The sequence below is a fragment of the Scyliorhinus canicula genome, chromosome 7 (genome assembly GCF_902713615.1).
Source record: "Scyliorhinus canicula chromosome 7, sScyCan1.1, whole genome shotgun sequence".
In the NCBI taxonomy this organism is placed as follows: Eukaryota; Metazoa; Chordata; class Chondrichthyes; order Carcharhiniformes; family Scyliorhinidae; genus Scyliorhinus; species Scyliorhinus canicula.
Genome location: NC_052152.1, coordinates 36,865,227 through 36,885,901, shown reverse-complemented (window position 1 = coordinate 36,885,901; position 20,675 = coordinate 36,865,227). Strand labels below are relative to the sequence as shown.

Below are 20,675 nucleotides of genomic sequence, written 5' to 3'. Positions count from 1 at the left end.
AACCTTCCCTGGCTAAATCTGTTATGTTCTGTTGTCATGCCGTTGCAATAATGCTCACAGAACTGCTGGTGCCTTAACGAGAATGATGATTTATTGATGAACATGTGGAAGGATAACATACAGAATACCATACAGACTAGGTTGCTCTGGAACTACCCAATGTGTTGTCCTGTTGTACATCTCACTACCAACTGATGAGTCTCCTACATCACGCGACCAAGGTCTGAAGCCACCAGCTGGTTGGAGATCGCATTGCTAACTGCGTACAATACTATTCACAGACATATCACCACATCCTCCTTCCTTTAGAAATGTTAATATTTATACAGGCAAACATTTTTTGTCATACACAGAAACATTATTTTTAAACCTTTTAACACGTCGCATGTGTATGTACAGATTTAATTGAGCTTTAATTGACATAATATGCCGATTCAACTGAGCTTTAATTTACATGATATGCTTGCCAAATGTGTCCCTTGTGCACAGCTCATTGTAAACCTCTGACGGGATCATCCCGCTGATTGTCTGAGATCTTGTCCGCTTTCTGGAAGACTGGTTTTCATGCAAGTCTTTTGTGCCTTAGCCTTTTGAGGTGATGTGCCTTGAAGCTGGTATTCTTGTGGGCCATCCTTGAAGAGCAGCACAGTGGTGCAGTGGTTGGCATTGCTGCCTCACGGCGCCAAGGTCCCAGGTTCGATCCCGACTCTGGGTCACTGACGCGTGAGAGAGACGGGGGAGACGCGTGTGAGAGACGGTGGACGACACGTGTGAGAGACGGGGGAGACGCAGGAGAGAGACGGGGGAGACTCATGAGAGACGGGGGAGACGCATGTGAGAGACGGGGAGACGCGTGTGAGACATGGGGGAGACGCGCGTGAGAGACGGGGGGGAGACGCACGTGAGAGACGGGGGGGAGACGCACGTGAGACGGGGAGACGCGTGTGAGAGACGGGGAGACGCATGTGAGAGACGGGGGAGACCCATGTGAGAGACGGGGGAGACGCGTGAGAGAGATGTGGGAGATGCATGAGAGAGACGGGGGAGACCCGTGTGAGAGACGGGGGGAGACCCGTGAGAGAGACGGGGGAGACCCGTGAGAGAGACGGGGGAGACCCGTGAGAGAGACGGGGGAGACCCGTGAGAGACGGGGGGAGGCACGTGCGAGACACGGGGGAGGCGCGTGCGAGAGACGGGGGAGGCGCGTGCGAGATACGGGGGAGGCGCGTGCGAGATACGGGGGAGGCGCGTGCGAGAGACGGGGGAGGCGCATGCGAGAGACGGGGAGGCGCATGCGAGAGACGGGGGAGGCGCATGCGAGAGACGGGGAGGCGCGTGCGAGAGACGGGGGAGATGCGTGCGAGAGATGGGAAGTGTAGAAAGGACTTTAGTTGGCGGATTATTTGCCTTAATACCCTGTATTCATTTTAACCAGCCGCTTGACTATATTTCATGGAAAAAGGCACTTGGCAAAGCAGGATGGATATTTAGCCTTATTTTTAGTCAAGAAGTTCTGTATGAAATAGTCAGAAGGTCATACAATGTAAACAAGCATACAGCTGCACATTGTTTTGCTGACAGGAGACAATTATTATTTTTCTTAGCGAGGAACTCGAGGCCTGTTATTAAACTCTAACTCCGTCCTGCTCGTTTTTCTGTCTTTTTTGCTAATCTAAAGAATGCCTTTTGTCCTAGATATTGCTTACTTTAAATTGCGTGCCTTACCTTTGTAAAGTGGGACATTTGGAATGACTGTGGTCTCTCTAATCCCCCCACGAACTTTATGTTAAATAAAGGACCTTTGGCGAAAACTCGAAGTGCTGACTTATAATTTCTTCAACAGGGAGACGCGTGCGAGAGACGGGGGAGACGCGTGCGAGAGACGGGGGAGACGCGTGCGAGAGACGGGGGAGACGCGTGCGAGAGACGGGGGAGACGCGTGCGAGAGACGGGGAGACGCGTGCGAGAGACGGGGGAGACGCGTGCGAGAGACGGGGGAGACGCGTGCGAGAGACGGGGGAGACGCGTGCGAGAGACGGGGAGACGCGTGCGAGAGACGGGGGAGACGCGTGCGAGAGACGGGGGAGACGCGTGCGAGAGACGGGGGAGACGCGTGCGAGAGACGGGGAGACGCGTGCGAGAGACGGGGAGACGCGTGCGAGAGACGGGGAGACGCGTGCGAGAGACGGGGGAGACGCGTGCGAGAGACAGGGGAGACGCGTGCGAGAGACGGGGGAGACGCGTGCGAGAGACGGGGGAGACGCGTGCGAGAGACGGGGGAGACGCGTGCGAGAGACGGGGGAGACGCGTGCGAGAGACGGGGAGACGCGTGCGAGAGACGGGGGGAGACGCGTGCGAGAGACGGGGAGACGCGTGCGAGAGACGGGGGAGACGCGTGCGAGAGACGGGGGAGACGCGTGCGAGAGACGGGGAGACGCGTGCGAGAGACGGAGGAGACGCGTGCGAGAGACGGGGGAGACGCGTGCGAGAGACGGGGGAGACGCGTGCGAGAGACGGGGGAGACGCGTGCGAGAGACGGGGGAGACGCGTGCGAGAGACGGGGGAGACGCGTGCGAGAGACGGGGAGACGCGTGCGAGAGACGGGGAGACGCTTGCGAGAGACTGGGAGACGCATGGGGGGGAGCCGTGTGTGTGAGAAAGGGGAGGGGAAATTTGTGAGGGGTCAGGTAGACATGAATGTATGTGGTATGGGAGATGTCTGTGTTGGGGGCATGAGACATGTGTGAGTAGGGGCCGGAGAGGTAGGTAGGTGTGTGTGTGTGCGTGTGTGTGAGAGAGAGAGAGGGAGAGGTGTGTGAGGGGGGGCAGGAAGAGGTATGTAAGGGGGCGGGGAGACATGCGTGTGGGGAGGAAACCTATGTTTGAGAGGAGGGGGAGGTAAGTGTGTGAGGGGGGTGACGTGTGTGAGGGGAGAAGACGTGCATGTGTGGGAGAAGACGTGTGTGTGTGTGCATGTGGGGCAGGGGGAGAAGAGATGTGCATGTGTGTGTGTGGGGGGGGGGGGGGGGGGAGAAACCTGTGTATCTGTGAAGACGTTAGTGTGTGAGAAGACGTGTGTGTGTGGGGAGACGTACATGCCCAATATGATTATCAACTTTCCATCATCACTCCCATTAAAAATGAAAGGTATAAGACTTCAATTTCTTTTAATGAAAACATTTAGATCACCCACTCCTCTTTGATTTCTGTGCTCGCAGCTATTTTGCAGCAAAACAATAGGCGTCGACATTATGGGAATGCTTGGGGTTCGCTGATGTACTTGCGTGGTCACGATGGGTACCGCAAAATTTTGGAAAAATGTGAGAAACCCGGTTCTGCAGCATACTTGCAATGTCATTTCCTCAAGTTGATGAGATTTTATTTACCTAATTTTAAGCTAATTGCTTTTTGGTTATTTAATTACAGTTTCAGAACAACTGGAAGTGAAAAATGATGAAAATAAAGTGATGAATATAAAGAAATAAAACTGATTAGATTCAAGCTTAAAATAATACAAAATTGCCGCACTGCACATTTTGATTGGATTTCAATGCTCAGGCTGGTAAAAATACAGAGCTGCAAAGAGGTTTTACCTCCACTGCTTAAAACGTAGACAAAGTAAATAGGTTTTAGGTTTTACAATGCAGCTGGTGAAACCAAAATACTTTGAGGTAGAAGAGCACTGTTCTGATAGGATGACTAGTGCTAGCTACAACAAAAACAATTCCTCAGTTCAGATGACTTTTCATTCCAACAAAAATATTACTGCTGAGGCATATTTTTCAAAACACCTGTCTGAAGATTTGTTTGGATTTGGTAAAAGTAACAGTACCCGTTTGTGATTGGGAGGAGAGATATAATCATTGTATAAAAATCGGCCACCATATATGCTGGAATGTATCCTGACATGCATACAACTATTGAAAATCGTGTATACCGCACCTCCATAACCGTCTACTTTTAAACTTAATTGTGCATCCAACAGTTCTGACTTTATTATTTTATCAGGTGAAGAAGTCAGAACAGCAAGGAACAGTGAATGAAGTGGATTGGCAAGCTTTTTTAAAAAATGAATCTGGATACCTCCCAGGGCACCAAAATCTCTCCTACAATTGTTATTTTACACAGAATGTTAAAGTCATTATATACCTATTGTACATCTGGGAATTACAGTACAAATGTGCACAACAACTATGAAATCCCTCAGATTTCCATAAAGCTTGTGTTAATGTACTCAGTGAAAAGAAAATGAACGAAGTACTTATTTTACAAAACACATGGATTGTAGGTTATAGACATCGACACAACAGATGTTTGAGAGGAGCACAAAAGCAAGGCCAGGAATCCTACGTACCATTTTCTGGGATATTAGCTGAAAGACCTGGTTCAGTGGGTGGCTCCAAGCTATCCAGCAGTCGATTCACCTTATTCCGAAGTTCTATGAGTTCCCGGCGAAGATATTTAACTTGATTAGACTCCAACGGTCGTGGTTGCCCATTTACTATTACAAAAATAGAAAAAGCCTCACTAAATTATCAACAATACCATAACATCATTTGTGATCAAAGAAAAGGCATATTTGTTAGAGGTAAAATATATGTCTCCTCATAGTACAGCCTTTGTGATTTGAACATGATGACACATTTCATATCGTAATAATCTGCACATGCATCCTTGGTGCCAAGCAGTGGGAGCATGATTAAATGTACTGCATTGTAATTTGCTCTTTATTCTGGAATATCAAACAGCAAACTCTCCTAATTTACATAAAACTATCCAATGGGAAACCATATTAGCATAGCTGAAAATTATCTTTCCTCCCGTCCCTCCCACCAAAAACATATCTTTTTTAATAGGATTAGAAATAACATGCCAGCAAGTCAACTACAGAACATGGGCTATAATGCTCAAATATAGTGTGTCCAACTTTAGATGAACAGAAAACTGATGATCTTGCACTTCCACCATCAGGCTCATGGCCAAGGCAACTCTCTCATATGCATTTATTATTACTCCATTATGGATTTTTAAAAAATACCATGCATTCTTAGCTTCACAAAAAAAATAGTTAATGGAGTGCTTGATTCTTTTTGAGGGCATAAGGGCTATGGGGGAAAAATTGCATTTTCTCCACCTCAAAACTGAGCAAAGTATTCAAACTCTCTCTTTTGTTGTTACAAAACACAGTTTACATAATAACAACATAATTAAGCATCGACTGCAATGACCATTAATGCTAATACAACTCCTCATTGTTCTCACAAACAATATTCACAAATGGAAGTTGAGGATGTTGGAAGCCATACTAGAAAAGCACTTGTGCATTAAATATCTCATTTCTTTTTACTTAACAGCCATAGATTAATCATTATTTTTGCCACCTTAGTGGTAATTTAACCATCTTTAGCCTGCATCTCAAATCCTGACAGGAAACCAAAATTGGCTATTGACTTTGTCAGAAAATGCATCACTATCAAATGGAATCACAAAACCAGAAATGAAAGACTTCTACCATGGTCGTCAGGGGTCTCTGAAATGCACATGGATATTCATAGAATCATAGAATTTACAATGCAGAAGGAGGCCATTTGGCCCATGGAGTCTGTACCAGCCCTTCAAAAGAGCACCCTACTAAGCCTAAACCTTCACCCTATCGCCGTAACCTAGCAAACCGGGAATCTAACCTGGGACCCTGGAGCTGTGAAGCAACTGCGCTAACCACCGTGCTGCCTCCATTAGTAGATGGGAATGATCTACAGTAATTATAAAAATTACATTGGGAACAAAGCGTTTCCCTCATGGAATTCTTGGAATGAATTCAATATACCAGAGTGTTATTTACCGTAAAAGTAATGTCTTGAGAAAATGGAGACCTTTACATATGCAGGCAGCTGAAAAGTGGGCAGAGGTTCATCAAGTAGTATTGCTGGTAGGGTATAGAAGGGAGGTGTTGCGAGTTGCACATGAGGTACAGTGGGTGGTCATTTGGGAATAAGGAAAACTCACGCTAAAATCCAAAAACATTTTTACTGGCCTGGACTACATAAAGATGTAGTTACATTTTGTCGATCAAGTGATAGGGAAACCTCAAGCGGTTATAAAACCAGTGCCCTTAATACCCATTCCAGCATTAGAGGAACCTTTTACAAGGGTCCTAATTGATTGCGTAGGACCGCTTCCTAAAACAAAAAGTGGGAATCAATATCTTTTGACTATAACGGATGTGTCTACTAGGTTTTCAGAGGCCATTCCAGTATGTAATACTACAGCTAAAAAGATTGTGGAGGAGTTACTTAAATTCTTTACGAGATATGGACTACCCACAGAAATACAATCGGATCAAGGATCAAATTTTACCTCAAGGTTATTCAAAGACGTTATGGATAGCTTAGGAATAAAACAATTTAAATCAACTGTGTACGATCCAGAATTGCAGGGAGCGTTAGAAAGGTGGCATCAGACATTAAAGACAATGTTGAGGGCGTATTGTCAAGATTGCCCAGAGGATTGGGATAATGGAATTCCATTTGTACTGTTTACAATTAGGGATGCACATAATGAGTCAACCAAATTCAGTCCTTTTGATCTAATATTTGGTCATGAGGTAAGAGGACCACTTAAATTGATTAAGGAAAAATTGGTAAGTGAGAAATTGGAAATAATATTATTGGATTACGTGTCAAATTTTAGGGAACGATTAAATAGAGCAGGTAAATTGGCTAGACAACATTTAAAAGTTGCACAAAATGTGATGAAACGGGTAGCAGACAAGAAATCCAAAGTTCGTAGTTTTGCCAGTGGAGATAAAGTTTTAGTGTTGTTCCCAGTGGTAGGTGAGCCTTTAAAAGCAAGGTTTTGTGGACCTTATCAGATTGAAAGGAAATTAAGTGAGATGAATTATGTGGTAAAAACACCAGATAGAAGGAAGACTCACCGAGTGTGACATGCGAATATGCTTAAAAGGTACTTTGAAAGGGAAGGAGAGGAAAAGGAGGTGGTTTTAATGATTCTAACTCAAAGTGACGAACCAGATGACTGTGAATTTGACATACCTCAAATTGAATTGGAAAATGAGGATGTTCTTAAAAATTGGAATAACCCTTCCAGAGGAAAAACAGACAGACCTGAAAGAGTTATTGAAAAAAAATGAAATGAAAATCGCTTATTGTCACAAGTAGACTTCAAATGAAGTTACTGTGAAAAGCCCCTAGTTATTGATGTCACGTAGGCAAGTTTGTGGAGATAAATTGGGACGTACTAAAATGGCTATACATGATGTAGATGTGGGAAATGCTGTTCCAGTCGAACAACATCCATACAGACTTAACCCTTTAAAATTGGCACAGGTTAACAAAGAGATTGAGAGTATGCTTAAAAATGGCATAATTGAAGTGGATTGCAGCCAATGGAGCTCACCCATAGTGATGGTACCTAAACCAGACAGCACCCAACTGTTGTGTGTGGACTATAGAAAGATTAATGCAGTTACAAGAACAGACTCTTATCCAATTCCACGTTTGGAGGATTGCATTGAGAAAGTGGGACAATCAGATTTTATTTCCAAACTGGATTTACTTAAAAATTACTGGCAGGTACCTTTATCCGAAAAGGGTGAAGGAGATTTCAGCTTTTGTGACTCCAGATGGTATATAGGATTACCCAATTGTGCGGCATACTTCGTTGATTTGGTAATTTTCAACCAGACACGGAAAGAACATTTGAAGAATCTGATGAAGTTATTCCATAGTCCTCAGGGGGCAAGTTTGGTGATAAGCCTAGCCAAAAGTGAATTTGGAAAACCCTAAGTCACTTTCCTTGAGGAGTTTCCGATACCCTCAACACGAAGGAACATAATGCGATTTCTTGGCATGAGTGGATTTGATCGAACATTTGTGAAAACTTTTTGGAGCGTGGTTGCTCCACTGATAGACTTGCTGAAGAAACGTCAAAAATTTCAGTGGACAGCGGAATTTCAACAGGCATTTGACTGCCTGAAAGCTGTGATAACTAATGCTCCTGTGTTGGAGTGTTACAAGGGACTCTGTGATCAGATTGAACTAAAGTATCTGACTTTAAAGAAAAATGCCGAGGCATAGAAAAATGGATGGATCATGCAAAGACCTTCTTGTTCAAAGAGACTGTCAATCGAGAAGAATTCCAGTTCGAGAAAAAGCAAAAAAATTGACTATATTCTTGAACCTGTTTGCGTGTTGTTTTCTTTTTAAACAAAAAATTATATTTACTGTGTGCATTTCTTAAAGGATAGTGAAAAAGTAAAAAATAAAACCATCTTGAAGTTGGTGGTTTATTTTTTTTCTTGGGGCGAGGTGTCATGTGAGAGTACCTTTAAGAAATGGGTGTTTATGACAGGTACCAACCTTCCAACTCCTGCCGCTAAGGGGGATTCAGGACAGGGTAGTTTCCAGAGGATGGATAGGTGAGGGGAGCGTTTCTGACATTTATAAGGAACTTATGGGATCGGAGGAAACGCAGACCGAGGAGTTGAAGCGAAAGTGGGAGGAGAAGCTGGGGGGAGAGATAGAGGAGGGCCTCTGGGCAGACGCGTTGAGTACAGTCAACGCGACCGCAACTTGTGCCAGACTCGGCCTGATTCAATTCAAGGTCGTTCACCGGGCTCACATGACAGTGGCCCGGATGAGCAGATTCTTTGGGGTGGACGATAGGTGCACAAAATGTGCGGGATGACCAGCGAACTATGTCACATGTTCTGGGCATGTCCAATGCGATGGGGATTTTGGCAGGGGTTTGCTGATGCCATGCCCAAGGGATTCAAAACAAGAGTAGCATTGAGTCCAGAGGTGGTGATTTTCGGGGTGTCGCAGGATCCGGGAATCCAGGAGGAGAAAGAGGCAGATGTTCTGGCCTTTGCTTCCCTGGTAGCCTGGAGGCAGATATTACGAGCATGCAGGGACTCAAAGCCCCCGAAGTCGGAGACCTGGCTAGCTATCTCTGTCTGGAGGAGAAAATTAAGTTCGCCTTGAGAGGGTCACTCTTCAGGTTCAGGTAGTGAGTGTACCTTTAAGAATGGGTGTTTATTACTGCAGTGATGTCAGAGAGTGGGTGGAGCTGGGCTGTCTGTCAGCTTTTTACTTTCGGTTTCGGCTATTTGCTGCAGGGTGTGTTTTTAATTTCGCTTTCAGAGCTGGACAGCTGCAGTCATAGCCAGAAGGGGTATTAGTCTCTCTGTAATCTAAAAACTGTAAATCGATCCTTCGGTGATTTAAAACTAATAACTGCTCTTAGTAGTGACTTTAACCTGATGTGCTTCTGTTAAAGGTTTTGTTTTTTAAGTCTTATGGATGTTAAAAGGAAAGCTTAGAGGATTACTTAGTGTGTAGTCTTTCAGGGTTGTATTTGAATTGATGGTTGCTAAGATGTTCACTGTATGTTTTAAAAAGGTTAACTTGAGTTCATAGAATAAACATTGTTTTGCTTTTAAAAAATACTTTTCTAGTTCTGCTGTACCAATCTATTAAAAGTTGTGGGTCAGGTGAACTCCATGATACACTTTGGGGTTCTCTAAACCCTGGCCCATAACAAAGGAGCAATTTAGCGTGGCCAGTCCACCTAACCTGAACATCTTTAGACTGCGGGAGGAAACCGGAGCACCCGAAGGAAACCCACACAGACACGGAGAGAAATTACAAACTCCACACAGTCACCCGAGGCTGGAATTGAACCCAGGATGCTGGAGCTGTCAGGTAGCAATGCTAACGACTGTGCTACCATGCCGCTCCAAGAAAAAAGGAACAGAAAGGTATGCTCAAAGTCAGAGATAACAACAATGGAATAAAAGCAGAATCATGGGGTATACAAACCATCAGCAGAATACTTGGGCTGATTAATCTGTTTCGACGCAGTATATTCTGTGAAGAAAAAGCTTGTTTTGTATGCATTACGCAGTCCAGCAGCATCACGAGGATAAATTGCAATTAATTCACATGTCAAAAGATAGTTCTATTATTCCACAAATCAATTTTATGGTGTCGGCTTAACCAACAAGATATTATTTCTTGTCAGAGGTTTAGGCAGCAATAGAACACATTTCTCAGCTGTAATATATACAAACGCAGACAGAACATACAGCACATAATTTTAAGGAATAAAACAGATATCAAACAAAAATTTGGCATGTACCATTGGTTATACAGAGAATCCAGTTTGTGCTTATTCGGCAATGGCTTCCAATGAATGCCCCCCACTGAACAAAAGCAGGTCTTGGTATTCAAATGCTGTACAGATGGCAGCCAAGTCACTAATGCAAATTTTATGTTAAAATGTGGTTTGCTCACAACTTTGTCATGTAATAAAACATCTTTTTAAAAAAAGGAAGTTTCTTAGATTAATAGATGTTTTGGAGGCAGACTATACAATCTCGTTAATCCAATATTTCTCTCACCTTGAACGCTCAATATACTTTGTTTCAGTTTTAACTTCATATTTTTAACATTAAGAACCTGCCACGGTTCCTGCCTGTGCAGTCTGTACTTTACCACCCACATGCCAGCTGGCTGAGAAAATAATCCATTATCTAATTTGTTGTCAATTACACAGCTCATAGATCAGCCTACTTAAAATTGGAATCAGCGTGATTTTAATAAGCATCAGATGAAATTCACTGGTTACATGCTGACAAAATTTATGAATTCTCAATTCTAAAGCAACACCCATTACTGACTCAACATGGTCACTCAGCGAAAATAAACAAACTGTCTTTATAGATTTTATATATGGATTTTATATATAGATTTTTATATATGGTGAAAATATTTATATCGATGCAAAGGCACATTTAAATAAATAGTATTTCTAGCCAATTTTCATATGAAACAACATGATAATTTTTAACAGGTAGTATCAATGATCCAAAGCATTTTACCACAAGTCTCCCTCCTCCCACCAAAACCCTTACTATTGCTGACCATACTGCAAGAATATTTATTATATCCTATTTTGGCAGGAAATTAGAAAATTAATGAGGCGTCATTGTTAACAAAATCAAGCAAATCTGATCTCACATTCAGAAGCATTCTGTAGACACATCAGGCAAGTTAGACAAGACTCCCAGCTCCCGTACACTTGTGCAGAGACATTAACCACACCAGACTAACAAAATGGCGATACACCTGGCCAGGAGAAAGATACGTGGTCATGCGAGTTGTGAACGCAACATGCAACAAGGTCCTTTCACACACATCCCTCTTTCACATCTGAAGTTAGTCACTGGAAATAGAACCCATATGCACACAAGCTAACTCAATTTTTATGAGTATCAACTATTGTAGAGGATCCCCAAGGCTCAGTGAAATTATCCAATGAATAGTTATGCTATACAGATTAGAAAAGATCTCTGTTGAGATCCACATTACTGGGGCTTATAATCAATCTCAGTAACCCTGGGTTAGAAATAAGGAAATTTACCATGGTTCTTACAATTGAATGTTATTGCATGTACCTCTGGGCATGCAAGTGTGTCAATAATGGGTGAGGATAGGACGCAATCCCAACAATTGCATAGAATATTGATGTTCTGTCAAGACATAGGAGCAAGAGCCACTTAACAGACACATCTGTTTCATTTATTTTTTATTAGCAGCATCAAGAGACACCGTGGTGGAACAATTTTCAAAGGAATACTTATCGAGAAGGATACAAGTTGCTTAGTAGAGACCTTATCAGGAGAAAAGGAGATAGCATATACAAGATCCAAAACTGAGACACCTAAAGAGGATATCATAGCAAAAAGGCAGACACCTTAGGAAGAACCAACAGATGATAACAAAGGTAAGCCAATATAGACCCGGATTAAAGCCTGGATCTGGAACTGTGGAAAGGCAACGACAAAGGAGCCAACGAGGTTCTTTGGAGATTTCACTTTACCCGAAATTGACTAGGATAATATTTCAACAGTAAGAGAGGCAAAGGATTTCTGTTTTTGACTCAGTTTGTACAAGAACTAAAAAAAAAGGACAAAAAACCCTTGGATTTGATTATAAGAAAGATGAATTACCAAATTTCCAACACAACGTGGATGATGCTTTATGTGCTAGGTGATCATAATGTGACCATGTTTGACATTACAAGAATTGAAGAGGTGGTAATAACCCAATTAAAAGCAAATTTTAGCAAGGATCAATTTTATAAACAAGGCAACTTGTCAATAGAGTATGCTTGGTAAGCTTGAAGGATGAAGAATGGAATAAATATGGAACTCCTACAAGATGTTTTTGAATGGATTGTGATGATGCAAAGCAAAGGTGTCAAAGCTTAAAGGCACTCCCTGCTTGACTGGGCAAGACGACTCAGCAACTCAAAGAAGGAAAAAAAAGATTTACATCTATGAAATGGAACAGAATCAAGATACTTTCAATATCAAACGGCATTACAGCAGTACAAAAAAGGTTCCGACTAAACAAAAAACTTCTAATCGTCTACAGAAATATGTGATGGATAATTAGGTTACATTCAGAGAAAAAGCAAACATGGGATAGAGCGGGGCCGCAAAATGGGATCAGTTGAGTGCATGACAATTGATGCTGCACAGGCTGCAAAAGAGCTAAGTATATTCTTTGTCTCCAATTTTACGAAAGGGGAGACAGGTACCTGACCTGCAAAGAACACGACAGGATGTTTCAGAGGTAGGTTGAGACACAATTTACATTACCCCAGCATAGTAACCGAACAGCTGTGCAAACGGCAATGAAATAAGATGCACCTGAAGATCCTTAAAGGGCTAGCGGAGGAAATTGCACGAACTCTGGCACAAATCTCCCAAACAAAACTGAAAACTGGAGAGATGCTGGAGAAAGCAAATGTTATTCCTTTCTTAAATTAAAAGCAAAGCAAAAGCTACCTGATTATTCAACAGTTTTTTAAAATGTTTTTTAAATGAGTGTTTTTCATTTTATACAATAAAAAATAAACAAGTCTGTGTAGACCGAATACAATTTACAAAAGTCCAACATTGGAAATAATCCCCCAAAACCCCAACTCCCTTTTCTTTATTGTTATTTTGAAATATTTTTTATTGGAATAGTTTACAAAAGTGATTGTCATGTACTTACATATGTATAGTTCTTTATTGGCCCACCACTCCCCCCCGGCGATTCGATCTGCCCGCCCTTTCATCCTCTCTCCCTCCCCCTCCTCCATCCTCTCTCTTCCTCTCCCGGTTTTAGGAGTTCCTTTGGAGTCTTGTCCTATTTGTTTTACTTGCTTCCACCCACCCCGGCCGGGCTCTATATCGCATAGCTGGCTGTTTGGGGTGTGTGTGGTGATGGTGGGATGGTTTGGGGCCCGGGAGAGGGGGGCAAGGCGGGCTCCCATTTTGTCCTGGGTCCCTTCATCACTGCCACAGGGCCCCGTCTTTGTGGCCTTGTTCTTGGCCCCGTTGTCTATTCCAGCTGTTCCGAATCCCCTTTCCTCTCTCCCTGCCCTCCCCCACCCTCCTTTCCTCCCTCTCTGTGTTCCCTGGTGTCTTGTTGGCCCCTGTGGGGCCCTCCACCTCCCCTCGATCTATTGGCTGTTAGCTTCAAACAGGTCCTTGAACAAATTGGTAAATGGCCTCCACATTTTGTGGAAGCCCTCTCTGACCCTCGGATGGCGAATTTGATTTTCTGCAGGTGGAGAAATCCCGACCAATCTGCAGCTTTGGATGGTGCTGCTGATTGCTAGCCGAGCAGGATTCTTCTTCGGGTGATTAGGGAAGCAAAGCCAAGGGCTGGTCTGATAACCCGAAGACTGCCACTTTCGGGCTTGGCTCCAACCTTACTCCCACAGCCTTGGACATTGCTCAAAGGAGGTTGTCCAGAACCCAACAAGTCCAGGTCATGCCCAGAGCATGTGGGTGTGGTTGGCCGAACATCCCTGGCACCGTTCACATTTGTCCTCCACCACCAGGAAGGACCAGTTCATTTGGGTTCTTGTTAGGTGCGCTATGTACACCACTTTCAATTGCATAAGGCTTAGTCTTGTGCAAGTGGAGGTGTTGTCCCTGTTCAGTGCTTCACTCCAGAGTCCTCCACGCTATTTCTAACCCTAGTTCTTCCTCCCACTTTTCCCGTGTTTCATTCAGTGGTGAAAGTGCCTTTCCAATAGTTGTCCATGCAGGTCCCCGCAGTTCCCCCCTCCCAGATTGCCCACGTGCAATAGTTCCTCTAACATTGTGTGCCTCGTGGTCTGTGGGTATGTTGTTGTCTCCTTGCAGAGGACGTTTCAGCATGGAGTTTGACATTCACTGAGGGTGAACTTCTGGAAATTCTTAAAGATAAAATCACAGGGAATCGAAATAGAAGAAAAATAATAAAAGACAGCCAAATGGGTTCACGTGGGCAGCCGCTGTTAACCTATTTAAATGTTTTCTTTGAAGGTGACAAAAGAGCTTGATTGGGGAGGTGGATATGGTGTATGCGTAAAGCCACTGATAGTTTCCCTGGAAAGGCTGGTACTGAAAGCAGCAATCAGTGAAAATATTTTACATAGAATGTACTTGGTTGGCTGAAAGAAGCCAGGGTTTGGAATCATTTTGTTTCGTAGCTACAAACCTGACATGCAGAGTCACAAGTGCAGTGGTCAAGTTTGTTGATAATACAACGGTAAGGAAGATGGGAAATTAATAAGTTGCACAGAACAAGCTACAGGAAGGAGTTTAATATACTTGAGAATTAGGCAGGGAAGTGGCAGATGAAATTCAATGTCCTGAAATGTAAAGTACTTCACCTGGGGACAAGAAATCCAGTAAGGGACTCTTGAAGAAATGGAAATAAAATAACGGTGGAAAAAAACAAACGGTCCTGACTGACAAATTTAGAGTATCATAGCAATGCTCAGTGAGTGAGTAAAGCAAATCAGATGTTGGGATTGTACCAAATTGCAAGGTATTATCACTGCATAAATCATCGGTGCAATCGCACTTAGAATAATAAGATGCACAGTCACCCGGTTACCAGAGTGCAAAAGGGATAATTTAAGGTACTGAAAGTATATGGAGGAGAGCAACCAGAACGGCTGAGTCGATGGAAGGATTGAATTATGATGAATTATGTAAATTGAACGTACTCTCACAAGTGCCGCTTCTAGAATTCTAAAGGACCTAGATAACACACTGTTTTATCCTGTTTTGGACAGTCAAACCAGGCATCATGGCCTACGCTTGCACAGAGATAAACCCAAATCTGTGGACACATTATTTCAGTGAGCAAGTGTAGGCAACATGGCCTACACTTAAGAGCGGGAATAAACTCGAATCTGTGGACACATGATTTCAGTGAGCAAGTGGTAAGCCTGTCGAACAGGCTAGGGAGGACAGTGGAAACAGATTCATTCAAATGTAATGTAAATAGATTACTTCCATAAAATAACATTTTAGGATACAACATGAAATAAAAGCAAATTTCTGCAGATGCTGGAATCTGAAACAAAACCAGAAAATACTGGACAATCTCTGCAGGTGTGACAGCGTCTGTGGAGAGAAAAGGGAGCAAATGTTCCGAGTCTGGATGACTGTCAGAGCTTTGACAAAGAGTCATCCAAACTCGAAACGTTAGCTCCCTTTTCTCCCTACAGATGCTATCAGACCTGCTGACATTGTCCAATATTTTCTGGTTTTGTTTCAGCAATTTGAGAAATGACTGTAACATGCCTGGAGAAGGTATTTCCCTCACTCATCTCGGGGTCTGTTTTAAACTAACTGATATCGGTCAACACCTCCATCATAATTGCATCACGAGACTATCAAGATGGTAAATGACAAACAAGATGGCCCAAGGATCATCTTTCTGGTGAAAGCTATTCAAACTCAACATTTATATTCTAAAGTTTTTTTTAAAAAGCTATGCACTTCTCATATTCTGAGGGTACATTTTTTGTGTACATATCAATAATTCTAAGTTTCAGTTTTTTTTATTATGCAATACTACCCTCTAGTGATACTAGACATGATGTACAATTAACTAAACGTCTCAGTACACAAAACTGCAGCATGCACTTGGAGTTCAAATAAAATATTGTTCCAAGATGTATTTATTTTTTGCTGAATTTGTCTGTTTACTTGGTCAAATCAACTTAAAACAACTAAATTATTCTGATTACAATTTTGTACAGATAATAAATCACAGATTGTGCTGAATTCCCATATGTTGTAACAGATTGTCTCAAACAGCAAGATACTCGAGGGTCAATTCTTACTCTGGATATTGATTAGACAAACACATTTTAATTGGTGCAATGTCGGATAAACTTGCTTATGATGACAACATTTCTGAAATGGAATGTGTGTAAGGCCTAACATTTAATTTAACTGTCATATTAATATACCTATCCATAACAAATTGGTAATATGAAAGTTATTTTCTTCCAATTATAAAAAGATTTTTTTTACATCAACTCGAAACGTTAGCCCAAATGCACCAAATAATAAGTCAGCTCGTTGTAGAGGCACGCGCATACCTCAGTATCCATTCTTAGTGCAAAAGCTACATATATAAAGAACCCCACAGTTAAAATTTATCACTTAGCTGGACAGGCATAGCTAAATTCTATTTTGAATGGGGCCCTATCTGTTTAGCTTAGGGAGTTTTTTCTTGCAATTACAGAGCTCGAGAAATCATCTACATTGAAGCAAAGCACAAGCAAGGTGACATTTTTTTAAATTTAGAGTATCCTATTTCTTTTCCAATTAAGGGACAATTTAGTGTGGAAAGTTTAGTGCTTGTACGATTTGTTTTTTGTAGAAACGTGTTGTGAACCGTTTTAATAATCAGAGTATCCATCCCCCCCTCCCCGTACATTGGTACTGAGGGGAGGGTACCCTGTTTCTCCAACCCAAAATTAGTGTTTGTACCGTTTGGCCTTGTATATATATTTTTTTACTGTTTTAATAAAAAGATGGCCAATCCACCTGCCTTGCGCATCATTTGGTTGTGGGGGAAATACCCGCGCAGACAGAGTGAGAATGTGAAAACTCCACAGCGACAGTGACCCAGGGCCAGGATCGAACCTGGGACCTTGGCGTCGTGAGGCAGCAGTGCTAACCATTGTGCCACCATGTCGCCCCTACAAGATGAAATCTTAAATGTTACAAATATACATACAATTTTCAGTTCTATAAACATGACCAAGATATGTCTTCAACGCTGTATGTTTATCATTTCCTGTCCATGAATGAGCACAACATTTGCCAAGTTTAATAAGCATTATCGCCGTCATACTCCTGAAATATGCTTACAGGGCAGAATGTACATTTACTTTCTGTACCATCTCCAACTGGGAATAGCACTGCTGTTAAATGATAGCAGGATAAAATTATGGCAATTTGATCTAGTCAAGTTTACAAACCTCTCACTTGTAACATCACCTAACGTCACCCGGCCTTCACCTCCACCTCATTCATGTCTCAACTACTCAAATTCTCACCAATTCAGCCTCGAGTATACTTAATGACTCAGCTTCCACTGCTCTCTAGAAAAAAAAATTCCAAAGACTATTGACTCTGAGAAAATAAATTCCTCCTTATCTCCATCTTAATATACCCCTTATTTTGAAACTGTGTCCCTAGTTCCAGATTCCACCACAAAGGAAGCATCCTGGCAGCATCTACCTTATCAACCCCCTCAGAATTTTGTATGTTTCAATAAGATCACATCTCATTCTTTCAAATACCGATGAGATCAGGCCTAACCTGCTCCACGATTCATCAAAGACACCTCGAGTACCAAGAATCAACCTCAGTGACCTTTCACGGAATGGTTTCCAACGCAAGTAAGGAGTCCTAAACTGCACAGTACTCTAGGTGTGGTCTCACCACTGCACTGTGCAGTCGTAGCAAAGTCAGGTTATTATTGGCATCTATCGCCTCCAGAGATGATGGACTGTGCCGAGGGTATATGTAACTCTGTAAGGCTGTCTGTTGTGGCTGTAGAAGTCGATTTGTGAATGGCAGTCCCTGTCACAGCTGGCACAGGTAAATAGCATTGGTCTGAGGTCAACCGATGTTTTTTTTTCCCTTCCAGTGGCCTCTCTTTTCCACCTCCTGGACAGTTCTTTTGTCCTCTGTATTTTTCATGCCCTTCCTGCCTGTCTCTAGGCAATCTGTCAGCAGTGAGGACTTCCCACATATCGATCCAATCTCGGTCAACTTAAATGCACGCTTGCAGACAAACATGCACACGGACGTGGGCAACCTGTTGGGCACATGCCATGAGCAAGCTCATCATACAACATGTGTTTGTGTTTGGGGATGTGGCCAATATCAATTTGGTTCACATGACTCAGCCAATGGAGTTGCTGCTGACTCAAGTGGACAAATGTGCTGGGGATCCCTGCACACTGGTGTACCTCCATATTCCGCACTCTGTCCTGCCAGGAGATGCTCATATTCATCTGAGGCAACAGAGGTGGGAGCTGTTCAGTTGCTTTTCTTGGCATGCATACGTTGTCCATGTCTCACTACTGTAGAGTGGCAAGAACACAAACTTGATATACACAGAGCTTTGTTTTTTCAGTCAGTTTGTTATTGAGCCACACAACTTCAATATGACAGCTGCAGCCTTGGCAATCCCTGGTGCTGATTTTGGCATCAAGGGACAAGTTGCTGATAATTGCCGATCCAAGGTGTGCGAAGCTGCCAGTCAACCACAACCTCCAGTGTGAGGTCGTTAATGTTGATGGAAGTTGGAGTCTCAAGATTTTGCTCTGTAATCTGTGTCTGGAAGACCAAAGTTGCCAGTCCAAATCCTTGCATTCTTACTTTTATACTCCACTCCTTCTGCAATAAAGCCCAACATTGTTTGCCTTCCTAATCACTAGCTGGACCTGCAAACCAACATTTTGTGATTCTTGTGCAAGGACACAGAGATCTCACTGTACTGCAGTATTCTGCATTCTCCGTCCATTTAATAGGCTCTTTTTATTCTTTCTGGAATAAAATGGGTAGAGATCAGGAATAAGAAGGGTGTAGTCACAATGTTGGGGGTTTACTACAGGCCTCCCAACTGTCAGCGGGAGATAGAGGAACAGATAGGTGGACAGATTTTGGAAAGGAGTAAAAGCAACAGGGTTGTTGTGATGGGAGACTAACTTCCCCAATATTGACTCACTTAGTACTAGGGGCTTGGACAGGGGAAGAGTTTGTAAGGAGCATCCAGGAGGGCCTCTTAAAACAATATTTAGATAGTCTAACTAGGGAAGGGGCTGTACTGGGCCTGGTATTGGGGAATGAGCCCGACCAGGTGGTAGAATTTTCAGTAGGGGAGCATTTCGGGAACAGTGACCACAATTCAGTAAGTTTTAAAGTGCTCATGGACAAGGATAAGAGTGGTCCTAGGGTGAATGTGCTAAATTGGGGGATGGCTAATTCTAACAATATTAGACGGGAACTGAAGAACCTAGATTGGGGGTGGATGTTTGAGGGTAAATCAACATCTGACATGTGGGAGGCTTTCAAATGCCAGTTGAAAGGAATTCAGGACCGGCATGTTCCTGTGAGGAAGGAGGATATATATGGCAAATTTCGGGAACCTTGGATAACAAGATATATTGTAGGCCTCGTCAAAAAGAAAAAGTACGCATTTGTCAGGGCTAGAAGGCCGGGAACAGACAAAGCCTGTGTGGAATATAAGGAAAGTAGGAAGGAACTTGAGCAAGGAGCCAGGAGGGTTAAAAGGGGTCACAAAAAGTTATTGGCAAATGGGGTTAAGGAAAATCCCAAAGCTTTTTACACGTACATAAAAAAGCAAGAGGGTAACCAGGGAAAGGGTTGGCCCACTGAGGACAGGGGAGGGAATCTATGTGCGGAGCCAGAGGAAATGGGCGAGGTACTAAATGAATACTCAGCACGGTAACACACGTGGTTAGCACTGTGGCTTCACAGCGCCAGGGTCCCAGGTTCAAATCACTGCTGGGTCACTGTCTGTGCGGAGGCTGCATGGTCTCCCGTGTCTGCGTGGGTTTCCTCCGGGTGCTCAGGTTTCCTCCCACAGTCCAAAGACGTGCAGGTTAGGTGGATTGGCCATGCAAAATTGCCCTTAGTGTCCAAATAAAAGGTTAGGAGGGGTTATTGGGTTATGGGGATAGGGTGGAAGTGACAGCTTAGTGGGTCGGTGCAGACTCGATGGGCCGAATGGCCTACTTCTGCACTGTATGTTCTATGCATCAGTATTCACCAAAGAGAAGGAATTGGTGGATTTTGAGTCTGGAGAAGGGTATGTAGATAACCTGGGTCAAATTGAGATCCAAAAAGACACGGTGTTGGGCATCTTGAAAAATATTACGGTTGATAAGTCCCCAGGGCCTGATGGGATCTACCCCAGAATACGGAAGGAGACAAGAGTGGACATTGCTGAGGCCTTGGATACTCACTGTCTTCAGGTGATGGCCCGGAGGACTGGAGAATAACCAATGTTGTTCCTTTGTTCAAGAAGGGTAACAAGGATAATCCAAGGAACTACAGGCCGGTGAGCCTTATGTCAGTGGTAGGGAAATTACTGGAGATAATTCTTTTGAGACAGGATCTACTCCCATTTGGAAGCAAGTGGACATATTAGCGAGAGACAGCACGGTTTTGTGAAGGGGAGGTCATGTCTCACTAACTTGATAAAAGAGTTTTTCGAGGAGGTCACAAAGATGATTGATTCAAGTAGGGCAGTGGATGTTGTCTA

At 43.3% G+C, this 20,675-nt stretch overlaps 1 protein-coding gene across 6 annotated transcripts in view; it reads right to left on the bottom strand.

The window, feature by feature from the left end:
• Positions 1-20,675, bottom strand: part of tfg (trafficking from ER to golgi regulator) — a 146,324-nt gene that overhangs the window by 83,941 nt on the left and 41,708 nt on the right. For all 6 annotated transcript variants that reach the window (XM_038801789.1, XM_038801791.1, XM_038801792.1 and 3 more), the window contains exon 4: positions 4,355-4,501. In XM_038801789.1, coding sequence (XP_038657717.1) covers positions 4,355-4,501 — 147 coding nt within the window. The remainder of the gene's footprint in view (positions 1-4,354; positions 4,502-20,675) is intronic.